The following is a 12432-nucleotide window of genomic DNA, read 5'->3' on the forward strand; positions in this document are numbered from 1 at the left end:
TAAAAGGATGTCACATAGAGGAGGGAGAAAGGTTGTTTTCTGCTGCTCCAGAGAAGCGGACACGGAGCAATGGCTCCAAACTACAAGAAAGAAGATTCCACCTAAACATTAGGAAGAACTTCCTGACAGTAAGAGCTGTTTGACAGTGGAATTTGCTGCCAAGGAGTGTGGTGGAGTCTCCTTCTTTGGAGGTCTTTAAGCAGAGGCTTGACAACCATATGTCAGGAGTGCTCTGATGGTGTTTCCTGCTTGGCAGGGGGTTGGACTCGATGGCCCTTGTGGTCTCTTCCAACTCTATGATTCTATGATTCTATAACACTGGCATAGTCTCAGATTGCTGGAGAAGGATCTGGCAGAGGAGGAGCCTTAGTGTCAGGCTTCAGGGAATCGGCTTGTTCCCCCGTGGCAGTAAATAAGATCAAACAAAAGGAACGTCTTACTGGTTAGATTCTATAATAATCACAGTGAGAGACCAAAGAACATGTCTCCTTAGAAATAGCGGCGCTCCCAATTAAGGTGTACTCCCCCCTCCGTCCCTATTAATCTACGTCACTCCTATGTCTTGTAATCTGCTCTTTCTGTTCTGAGACTTTCTGAACACTTCTCGACCTTGGGGAGGAGAAATGGTGTCCAACGACTGTGAATCTGTTAATCCTTTCTCTCCCCGTTTTTCTTCTTCTCCTAGCTGTTCCCCATCCAGTATTTCCCAGCTTCTGCCTTTTGAACTATGCCCCTCTGCAAACCACTATTCCAGATCTATGCAGTCCTCCTGTTCCTGGGAAGATTCCTGAATCAGGGTGAGGGGGTGGCTCCCACCATTCCTCCTTAGTGCAGCCCTCCTCAGCACAGTCCCTGACACTTAGGCAGCTGTGGGAAGGCAGGGGCCTTCGGTCTCCACAGCTTGCCTCATGGGGCAAGACCTACCCAGGAGAGTTGCTGTGCTCCTTTGACCTGGCACTCCTGTGCAGATCCTGTTTCTTCTAATAAAGAGTTAACTTTGCCTTCTCTGTGTGATTGACTGCTGGCTTGCTCCTGACATTGGCTGCAGACCCACGGCATGAGAGGTGCTTGGCTCAGCAATGACCATCTTGTGGTCCCTCCGTCTCCTTCCTTGCAGCATTTGCCGAAACCGGCGCTGGGACTGCAGCCGCCACCACTGTGCCGGGACGTGTGTCGCCACCGGGGACCCCCACTACATCACTTTCGACGGGCGGACCTACACCTTCCTGGGTGACTGTGAGTACATCCTGGCCCGGGAGAGCAGCGGGGCCTTCACCGTCACCGCCGAGAACGTGCCCTGTGGCACCAGCGGCACCACCTGCACCAAATCCATCGTGGTGCTCATTGGCAACACGGTGGTCCACCTGCTCAGAGGTAATTAAAGGGGAAAGAGACTTGAAGAAAATGTTTAAAATGACATTTGTAAAAAAACCAGAAGCATTTTTGTTAGGGATTGTAGGACAAGACCTGCCGAGGAAAACAAATAACTTATTTATGTATGCTACAATGGAGGCAAGAGTCTTGATACCACAAGGATGGAAGAACGAAGAAGCCCCGACAAAAGAACAGTGGCAAGAGAAATTGATGAACTGTGCAGAACTGGCGAAACTGACATACAAATTATGAGATAAGGACAACTGTGACTTTAAAGAAGAATGGGAACTTTTTACAAATTACTTAAAAAGACAACAGAATGAATTGGACTCCTTGGCAGATTTTGAATAAACATACACAAATTTACGGACTGTTAACACAGTAGATAGATAATATAAGGTTTTATACAATTTTACAGTATGCAGAGAACAAAATGTGGTGGGAAATCAGATAGAGGAGCTGAGGGAAATCTCGGGGGGGGGGGAGGGAGGGAGGGAGGGAGGGAGCGGGGTTTGATGGGGAGGTGGGGGGAAATAACGAATATGACATGTTTTGATATTTTGTTATGTTGAAATCGTTAATTTAAAAAAACTTTTTTTTAAAGGGGGGAAGAGACGAGTATCGTGCCCACTCTGCCCACCTCGTGCGCTCCTGATATTGGCTTTCTCTGTCCACACCAGGAAAAGACGTGACCGTGAACGGGGTGTCGGTGCGCCCCCCGAAAACGTATAGTGGGAACGGCCTGACCCTTGAGAGAGCAGGGCTCTTCCTCTCGCTCATCTCCCAGCTGGGGCTGACGGTGCTCTGGGATGGAGGTGAGACTGGGCAGGAGGGGGGCCAACTTTAATAAAATATTGGGGGGGGAGGTGAGCCCCGCCCCACCTACTCAATCACATGATGTGGTGCATGCACATCGTTTGAATGGCAATGCTCAATGGACTGTGGCCCTCTCAAATATTTTATTGGGGGTGCAAAGAGCCCATGGCCCCTAGGAGTTGGCTCCTATGCATTGTGGGCCACGCTCCTTACCTCTTGACCTTTAATAAAGTAAAAAGTTAAACAGTTCTTGAGAAAGTTGGAGGAAAGAATATAGTCGAAATATAAGAGCAAAATAAACGACATATAATTGCAAAATAGAGATAAATCTATCCAATCGGTCTTGTTCTGGACTGTTTTCCTAACCTGATGAACATTGATCAAAACAGAGGCTTCCAGCCTTCTCCGTTAAGCTTTTCCAACTACAGTGGTGCCTCGCAAGATGAAATTAATCCGTTCTGTGAGGCTCTTCATATAGCGGTTTTTTCGTCTTGCGAAGCAAGCCCATTGACAGCTTAGCGGATTAGCGCTATTAGCGGTTTAGCGGCTTTTAGCGATCAGCTGTTAAGCGGCTTATCAGCGGATCAGCTGATAAGCGGCTTAGTGGCTTAGGAAAAGGGGGGGGAAAGGGGGAAAAACCCGCAGGAACTCACAAGACATTTTCGTCTTGCGAAGCAAGCCCATAGGGAAATTCGTTTTGCGAAGCGCCTCCAAAACGGAAAACCCTTTCGTCTAGCAGGTTTTCTGTCTTGCGAGGCGTTCGTCTTGCGGGGCACCACTGTATTTCAGGTTTGTATCCTGGGTCCTTGTTTCAGGTTTATGCTCTATTTGCAAGAGGGCCTCCAATTTCAGTTCTTCCTTAGTTCTCTCTTCTCCCTCCCCACCTTCCAGTTTTCCTTACATGACATTTTTTCATTCCCCTGCCAACCTTTGAACCAATAAGGAGTAAAATTTCTCTTTTACCTTGCTTGCTATATTCCGAGGCTGAGCTTTTGACTCACCTGTGCAAAATTTCCTCTTAAATGCTTTTAACCACCCTATGCAAATTCTCCTCCTATGGGCTTTGAACTTTTGATCTTCCTATGCAGAAGAAGCTCTAAAGCAGAGCAACTATTTTACAACCCTAGTCTTACAACCCTAAAAAACCAAACACAGGGTGGCTGAAAGTCCTGTTTCTTCAATGTTTTTAAAATGAAAAAAATTGTGAGGTGGTGGTGGAAAGAACTTAGGAACAGAAAGGGGGAATGAAGTTTAAAAATAAGTCAGCATGGATTCCTTTTATTTTGACTCCAAGAGGCTGTGAATGAGCTGCTCCCCCTCTCTGTCCAGGCACCCGCATCTACATCAAAGTGAACCCCATGTACCAAGGCCGCATGTCAGGCCTGTGTGGGAACTTTGATGGGGACACTGAGAATGATTTCACCAGCCAGCAAAGCATTGTGGAGCCCACAGCAGATCTCTTTGGCAACTCCTGGCGCGTCAGCCTGCTCTGCCCTGAAGTCAACAGTGAGGATTTTGAGCACCCTTGCACGGTACGCCCAGATCGGTGCCCAGTTAAAGTCCATCTCTCTTTGGCCTGATCCTCATTTACCTCTTTACGGGCCTGGTCCATGCTTTAAAGTTCTGTGTCCCTGCATCCTTTTTAACTCCAGAGCTTTCCCCATGAAAACCCACTCTCTAGCGCTCCATCGGAATAAATGTCAATTATTGACAGTAGAAACTATCTCTCATGTCTTGTTATGCTGCCGTTTCTATGGGGATATACTCTTGGTATTTATCACTCCTGTTATACAAAAATCTCCAAATGGGTCCGAACTTCAATGTCTAAAACTCCCGGTAGAGGACAAGGATCTAGAGATCATGCTAAGGGTGGCCAAATTCTGTGTGACTGCCATAAAACCTAGGGAACAAGCTGTACTACCAAAACGATTAAGGTTTTAAATGATAATTTTAGGTTACATTTTAGTGATCAAGATTTAATATATTTTTTTAACTGCCACTATATTTGAATTGTCTCTGTTATACCCAATTGCAATTCATTGTATTCCTGTTGTGTTTTAGGATTCTCCTGATATTGGAAGTGAGCTAGAAGTGGTCTGTGACCGTAATAATAAAATTCTATTTCTAATTCTAATGTCAATCTGCAGAAAACCTGAATTGAAGTTTGCTCCGACGGAGTGCTAAAGAGTGGCTTTTCACCAGGGTGGGGTGGGGTGGGGGACTCCAACAACACTCAGCCCTGGAGCTTGAAAGGTAAATGCATGCAATTGTGTTCCTGTACAATAAAGAGAAATGTCACCATACGAGGACGAGCTGGAGGAGGTTGGCAAGGTTTAACCTGTGGCTGCTGCAGTTGCAGCCCTGAAGGTGCAGATCTTTGGTGCAGCTGCATTTGGAATTCTGCGCACATCCTGGTCACCTCACTCAAAAAGGGTATTCTAGAGTGGGGGGGAAAGACCAGAGAAGCACAGCCCAAATGATCAAGGGGAAGGAGTGAATCCCCTATGAAGAATGGTTGCAACCTTTGGGACTTTTTAGTTTAGAGGAAAGAGGAGCAAGAAGCAACATGGTAGAAGTTTACAAAATGACACCTGGCATGGAGAAAGAGGGGAGGCAAAAGTGCCCCCCCCCCATAACACCAGAATTTGAGGGCATACAACCAAGCTGAAATGTTGGATGATTCAGGACAGATAAAAGAAAAATCTTCACGCAGCACTTAGTTAAACTATGGAACTCTCTGCCACAGGAGTCGGCCACCAACCTGGAGGAGATGGCTATTGGCCAGGATGGCTCTGCTCTGCCTCCACAGTTGGAGGCAGCAATCCAGTACCAGTTGTTAGAAACCGCAGGAGGAGAGATTGGCTCTTGGGCTTGGATCCTGCTTCAGATTTCCCCAAAGAGGCATCTGGCTGGCCCCTGTGAGAACAGGGTGCTGGACCAGGTGGGCCATTGGCCTCATCCAGCAGGTGCTTCCGGTGAAGTCAGCGGCCCCTCTCACCTCTGTCTTCCTTCCTCCCCCCACCCAGGTGAACTCTCACCGTGTGACCTGGGCCCGGAAGCGCTGTGGCGTCCTCTTACAGGACCTCTTCGCCCCCTGCCATGAGGAACTCCCCTGCCAGCAGTTCTACGAGTGGTGCATCTTCGACGCCTGCGGGTAGGGGGCTGGCGAGTGGGATAGCGGTTATACCTTGATATTCATCTATTGATATATTAAACATTTAAAATGTTTAATTGAGGGCTTCTCTCTTGTTGTTGTTTTACTGATGTCCTTCTTTATATCTTTGGTTTAAATTTTGTATTTCTATAGGGTTGCCATATTTGTAAAAATAAAATCCCTGACACCTGCAGTTGTTGAGCTGTTATTAGGAAGACCCAAAATTGTTCTGCTCTTTTTTTTTAATAAACCCACCTAAAAAATAGTGATTTAAAGCTTTTTGAGCGGTTTCTGCTGTGTTTTCCTATACATCCGTCGTTTTCCTTACATTTTGCCGGTTTGGCAAAATTCCCCCCGATGCCATTTTTACACCTGAAAACCAGGACATGTCTGCATTTTTCCTAATGTATGGCAAGCCTAATTGATAGTACATCCCCCCACCTTTCATTTATCTTACTATGTTTTATGTAAACCGCTTAGGAGTTTTGCATATTAAGTGGTATATAAATATTATTGGTGGCAGTGGCGGTGGTGATCAGGGAGATTCACAATCAGATACGAGGCCATCCGGGTAGGGAATGTGTCTTCCCCTACAAGGGGCTTTAGAAATGATAACTAGGGGAGTTTTGGAAATGCATTTGGAACCTAGTGAGCTTGGGGCTGGGGAGGCTATTCTTAGGAGGCTGTTCCTGAGTAGGAGACCCTCTTGTGTCCCTCTACTGTCCCTCTGGGACGCGGGTGGTGCTGTAGGTTAAACCACAGAGCCTAGGACTTGCCGATCAGAAGGTTGGCGGTTCAAATCCCCGCAATGGGGTGAGCTCCTGTTGCTGGGTCCCTGCTCCTGCCCACCTAGCAGTTCGAAAGCACGTCCAAGTGCAAGTAGATAAATAGGTACCACTCCGGCGGGAAGGTAAACGGCATTTCTGTGCGCTGCTCTGGTTCACCAGAAGCGGCTTAGTCATGCTGGCCACATGACCCGGAAGCTGGACGCCGGCTCCCTTGGTCAATAAAGCGAGATGAGCGCCGCAACCCCAGAGTCGGCCACGACTGGACCTAATGGTCAGGGGTCCCCTTACCTTTACCTTACTGTCCGCCTCCTTGTGCCTACCTGCCCTTCCGACTTTCTTCTCCCCCCAGCTGTGACTCCGGAGGGGACTGTGAGTGCCTCTGCACCGCCATCGCTACCTACGCAGAGGAGTGCAGCCAGCGGGGGGTGCCTGTGCGCTGGAGAAGCCAGGATCTCTGCCGTAAGTCACGCTGCTTTTGTTTGGGAGCCTGGAAGTGGCCTCTGTGCGGAAGGGGGGGGGAGCCTTTGCTGCCCAGCTGTGACACAACAGCCGGGCAGTGTTGCCAGTGGGCCTTACAATCCAAATGTTCCTGCCTCTACCCTCCCACTTACTTTGCCGCCCAGAAGGGAAGAGACCTGGGATGCACCAAGGCAATATTTCTGAGGCAATGCACCTAGCATTCTTTGGTCCAGCTGGCAGCTGACAGAAGCGGGCCAGCAGGCAATCACACCTTGCAAGTTGGAGTGAACTCAAAAACATGCATTGTACAGGAGTGTCAGGCCTCATGAGCACAGCTGCTGCTTCTTCTTTCATGATCATTTGTAGCCGAGTGAGATTGTCTTCCATAAACACGGTTTTAACAGTGACTGTGGAGGCCAATTCTGGATCCACACATCCTTCCACAGTGGGGACATTGGTTTCCGGGCAGGAGTTTATCCCGGTGAGGGTTTGCCAAGCGTGCCTTCTTAGCACGTTTCTCCCTTGCGTCCTGAGTTCGAGTGTCTTCAAAGCCCATGACACCTTTGGTAAAGGCTGTTCTCCAACTGGAGCGCTTGCCGGCCAGTGTTCCCCAGTTTTCAGTGTTTATACTACATTTTTTAAGATTAGCCTTGAAAGAGTCTTTAAACCTCTTTTGTTGACCACCAGTATTACACTTTCCATTTTTAAGTTTGGAATAGAGTAGTTGCTTTGGAAGACAATAATCAGGCATCTGCACGACATGAGCAGTCCAACGAAGTTGATGTTGAAGAATCTTTGCTTCAACACATGTGATCTTTGCTTCTTTCACTACACTGGCATTAGTTCTGGCAGTGGCATTAGTTCTACCATCATGAAGCAGCTGCAGAGACTGAAGGTCCCCGCCTCCCCCAATTGTCTAAGTCCCCTCCTCTCCAGGGTTTTCCCCAAGCCATCGGAGACTGTGCCTGCATGAAGCCAACCTCTCCCCAGCCCTTTTCAGCCCTTTTCTGGTTCTGGGAGACAAGTGAGGAGGGGAGCTTGTCGCAGCAGCAGGAGGAGACAACCTGAGTTTCTTCCCCAGCCAGACCCATCTCTGCCTCCTGGCCTCCCTCCTCTCCTTCTTCAGCTCCTGCCTCTGAGTCTGGACTGCTCTCTGCCACAGACTCTCCCCACTCACTAAGCCCTGTTGCCTCTTCAGCTTCCAACACCTCCTTCTCCCAGTCTACTCTCTCTGACCGCTCATTGTCATCCCACTACCCCTCCGTGAGCTCTGATCCTTCTTCCCCAGGGAGGGGGTTCCCCAGCTGGTTCCTCTCCCCCCATTCCTCTGCACAAATTGCTTGGGACAGCAGGGCTAGCCTTGTCTTGCAGTTTGCTCCTTTCCCTGGAGGACCTTGCGAAGCAGACCCTCCCCAGGGAGGCTCACCTGGCACCTTCATTCTATTCCTCTTCACCGAGGCCTTTGGCTGATTAAGCAATCTTTGGCCTTTTAAATGTGTCAGGGTGTTTGTGTTTATTGTGTTTATTGTTGTTGTTATATTGAAACACTTTATTGTCACTTGTACAACTTATATACAGTGAGATTATATATTATGTACTTGATGTTTTTATACTGTAACCCTCCCTGTGATATTTGGATGAAGGGCAGTATATTAATTTAATACATATTAATAATAATAACTTTGAGACCAATGCACCCTGGATTCCCCAAACTTGGGCCTCCAGCTGTTTTGGAACTACAACTCCCACCATCCCTGACCACTGGTCCTGTTAGCTAGGGATGATGGGAGTTGTCGTCTCCAAACAGCTGGAGGGCCAAGTTTGGCCATGCCTGCATCTCAAAACAGCACTTTATGCTTGGTGATTTGTTTTTTGTAATAAGTAAGTAAGTAAGCGAGCAAGCATTTCCCTCTCTCCCTGCTCAGCTATGCAGTGTGACTACGGGCTGGAGTACGACGCCTGTGGCCCAGCCTGCCCCCCCACCTGCAAGAACTTCGGCCTGGAGGGGGCCGAGCACTGCAGCAGCGAGGCCCTTTCTTGCGTGGAGGGGTGCTTCTGCCCGGAGGGCAAAGTGCTGCATGGTAAGATGGGGGGGGGGGGGCAGAGGTCAGAGGACCACCTATTATGGATGCTTTTGCTGTGACTCCTGCATTGAAGGGGGTTGGACTAGATGGCCTTTGGGGTGTCCCTTCTGACTTGACGATTCTATTATTCTAAGAGGCATTGGGTCCCTGTACTGAAGAAGGTGGCAAAGGGTCAGCTCGTGTGCAGGAAGAGCAGCACTCGACTGCTACTTCCGTCCTCCCTTTTTTAATATTTATTTATTTATTTTAAGTTTTTACAAATATCGTTTACATTCAAATCTACATGTTTTTATAATCAGTTTTATATGTACCGTATTTTTCGCCCCATAGGACGCACTTTTCCCCCTCCAAAAATGAAGGGGAAATGTGTGTGTGTCCTATGAGGCGAATGCAGGCTTTCGCTGAAGCCTGGAGAGCGAAAGGGGTCGGTGTGCACCGACCCCTCTCGCTCTCCAGGCTTCGCGCAGATCTCCGCAAGCCGTGGGAGCCCACGCTGGGCTCCCGCAGCTTGCGGATAGCAGCCTGTTCTGGGGGCTGGGGTCGGGGGAAGCTCGGGCTTCCCCCGCACCAGCCCCGCGCCTGGGGGAAAAATAATTCCCCCCCCTTTATTCCCCCCCCAAAAAACTAGGTGCGCCTTATGGGACGGTGCGTCCTATAGGGCGAAAAATACGGTATCTAGGATTCCCTGAATCCGTGGACTTCCCTCCACCCTCCTGGGGTTTCCATAGTACTTCATTTTATACTGCATCCTATAATATTATCCAAATTGTATTCAAACTTCCATTTATAACCATAGAATTATTACAAGTGTTATGTTAATCCTGCTAACGTTTCTAACTGTGTTCTTTAAGATAATCTATAATTCCCCCCCCCCCCATTCTTTATTAAGTTTATTATCTTATTGGTTTCTGATTCTCCCTGTCAATTTTGCCATTTCGGCATAGTCCATCATCTTGATTATCCATTCTTCTCTGGTTGGAACTTTATCATCCTTCCATCTCTGGGCAGCTACTACCATCCTCCCTGGTCATCAGCCATGATGAGAAGTCCCTGGATGGATGGATGAGAATCCTAGAATCATAGAGTTGGAAGATGGGACCACGAGGGTCATCTAGTACAAAACCCTTGCAATGCAGGAATCTTTGGCCCAACGTGGGGCTCAAACCCAACACCCTGAGGCTACAAGTCTCGTGCTCTACCCACTAGGCTATCCAGCTGGGTACAAACTGAAATGCCTCTCCGCCATTTCTGCAGCAACCCGTCAGTGCTCCTGCAAGTGTTGAGATCCGCCAAAGAGCTCTGCTCAGGGAGGAGAGGGCTAAGGAGGGCTACCAGCCATGACAGTTGTGCTCTGCCCCCCACGCTTGGAGGCAGTCATGCTTGCTGGAGAAGAGAGGGTTGCTCTTGGGCTCTGGTCCTGCCTGTGGGATTCAAACTTGGGGCCAGCCACAGTGAGAAGAGACTGCCAGACTCCATGGGCTATTGGCCTGATCCAACAGGGCTCTCCTGATATTCTGCTGTTCCTTCCCTGCCAGGCGGCCGCTGCATCGACCCCTCCGAATGCCCTTGCTACTGGGAGGGCACTCTGTTCCCACTGGGAGCCCTGGTGGTGCAGGAATGCAGGAACTGGTAAGTCCGTAAAGGTTGGCTGGAGCAGGGCAGATGGGAGGAATTGTCTACCTACCAATGAATGCACCTAAGATTGCTCAGACCCACAACACTTTTACAGGGGGGTGTAAAAAGCAGGACGCGGGGGGCGCTGTGGTCTAAACCACCGAGCCTCTTGGGCTTGCCGATTGCAAGGTTGGCGGTTCGAAGCCCCGCAACGGGGTGAGCTCCCGTTGCTCGGTCCCAGCTCCTGCCAACCTAGCAGTTCGAAAGCATGCCAGCGCAAGTAGATAAATAGGTACTGCTCCAGCAAGAAGGTAAACGGTGTTTCCATGCGCTCTGCTTTCCCCCACGGTGTCCCGTTGCACCAGAAGTGCTTTAGTCCTGCTGGCCACATGACCCGGAAAGCTGTCTGCGGACAAACGCTGGCTCCCTCGGCCTGAAAGCGAGATGAGCGCCGCAACCCCATGGTCGCCTTTGACTGGACTTAACCATCCGGGGTTTCCTTTACCTTTTTTACCTCTACAAGTGCAACACGATGTTCATTCTGCACTGTACCCTGGGGGTTGTAAACTGCTCTGATATACAGTGGAACCTCGGGTTTAGTTACCCTCGGGTAACGTAAACATTGGGTTGTGAAAGCGGGATATGGCTGGACCTCCGGAACGGATTCTGTTTGCAACCAGAGGTACCACTGTATATATTTCATTTAGATCTGTGTAAATAAATTTTGGAAAGGAAGCCCCGCAAAGAGCACATTGTAGCAGCCCAGTCCTGAAGCAAGCAATGCGCGAACTACTGTGGCCAACTTTTCCCTGTCCAGGAATGGCCGTAGCTGTCGTGCCATGACCTCTTCTCGTGGCACTGCCCTGAGCCTCAGACGGCCCCAGTGCACACCTCACACCCATCCTGCTGTTTCTGACACTTCTCCCTTCCACAGCTCCTGTGAGGCCGGCTTGTGGCAGTGCGTCGCCCCCCAAGAACCTTGCACCACGTCGCCCCGCTGCGCCGAGACAGAGTTCGCCTGCCACACAGGCGGGCGCTGCGTGCCCGGTGCCTGGGCATGCGACAACGAGGACGACTGCGGGGACGGCTCGGACGAGTTCTGCACCTTGAGCTGCGCCCCTCACCAGTATCAATGCGCTAGTGGGCAGTGTGTGCCCTGGGGATACCGCTGTGATGGAACTGCAGACTGTCTGGACGGCTCGGACGAGAGGGACTGCCCGCTGCCCGCCTGCGCCCTGCAGGAGTTCCGCTGCGCCAACGGGCGTTGCATCCCCCACGAGCATCTCTGCGATGGGGAGCTGGACTGCGGCTTTGCGGATCATTCCGACGAGGCGGGTGAGCGCAGGACAAGGGGTGGCACTCAGAGTAGCTGAAATGCAGTGGGGGCACAGGGAGAGATTACCAGCTGACCTGGGGGCAAGTGGAATTCTGTCTGGAGTAAAGTGTGCATAAAAATGGGTATACAGGTGTCTCTCCACTTAGACATGTTTGATTCTTGTATATGTGAGGTGCTGGGAAATAATTAAGTAAATTAATTTAAACTGCAGAAAGGGCAAAAACGGCCTGAAAAGAGCAGGAAAGCTGCAAAAATGGCACAAAAAGGGAAAGGCTAGCAACCCCACAAGCTTTTGCACTGATCTTTGAGGCCAGTGGAGAGTTGGAGTTTGAGAAAAGAGGTTTGGAGGCAGCGATTGTGGTGGAGTTTGGCATATTTTGTGGGTGCTTGGTTCCCCAGATGAGATGGCTGGGAGGTCGCCTGCTCTGAGCTGGGTTACACTCCTTCTTAAGGAGCTGGTACATAACTCAGGGATATTGCTGGATCCTTTGCTGTCGCTCAAGGCTCAGGTGGCCTCAGTGGCCCGGAGCAGCTGCACCCCTGTCTGGACAAGGGCAGTCTAACTTCCATTGTTGATGCTCTGTTGACCTCTAGGATAGGGCATCCTGATCAAATTTGCAGATGACACCAAACTGGGAGGGGTGGCTAACACCCCAGAGGACAGGATCACACTTCAAAACGACCTTGACAGATTAGAGAACTGGGCCAAAACAAACAAGATGAATTTTAACAGGGAGAAATGTAAAGTATTGCACTTGGGCAAAAAAAATGAGATGCACAAATACAAGATGGGTGACACCTGGCTTG

At 49.7% G+C, this 12432-nt stretch overlaps 1 protein-coding gene across 1 annotated transcript in view; it reads left to right on the top strand.

The window, feature by feature from the left end:
- Window positions 1-12432, top strand: part of LOC307227146 (SCO-spondin-like) — a 181490-nt gene that overhangs the window by 41318 nt on the left and 127740 nt on the right. Inside the window, exons 20-27 of the mRNA XM_079996268.1 lie at window positions 1118-1374; window positions 2055-2189; window positions 3520-3722; window positions 5217-5344; window positions 6482-6591; window positions 8517-8672; window positions 10211-10304; window positions 11224-11624. Of these exons, the coding sequence (XP_079852394.1) occupies window positions 1118-1374; window positions 2055-2189; window positions 3520-3722; window positions 5217-5344; window positions 6482-6591; window positions 8517-8672; window positions 10211-10304; window positions 11224-11624 (1484 nt within the window). The remainder of the gene's footprint in view (window positions 1-1117; window positions 1375-2054; window positions 2190-3519; window positions 3723-5216; window positions 5345-6481; window positions 6592-8516; window positions 8673-10210; window positions 10305-11223; window positions 11625-12432) is intronic.

Source organism: Podarcis cretensis (genome assembly GCF_951804945.1).
Source record: "Podarcis cretensis genome assembly, chromosome: 12".
Lineage (NCBI taxonomy): Eukaryota > Metazoa > Chordata > Lepidosauria > Squamata > Lacertidae > Podarcis > Podarcis cretensis.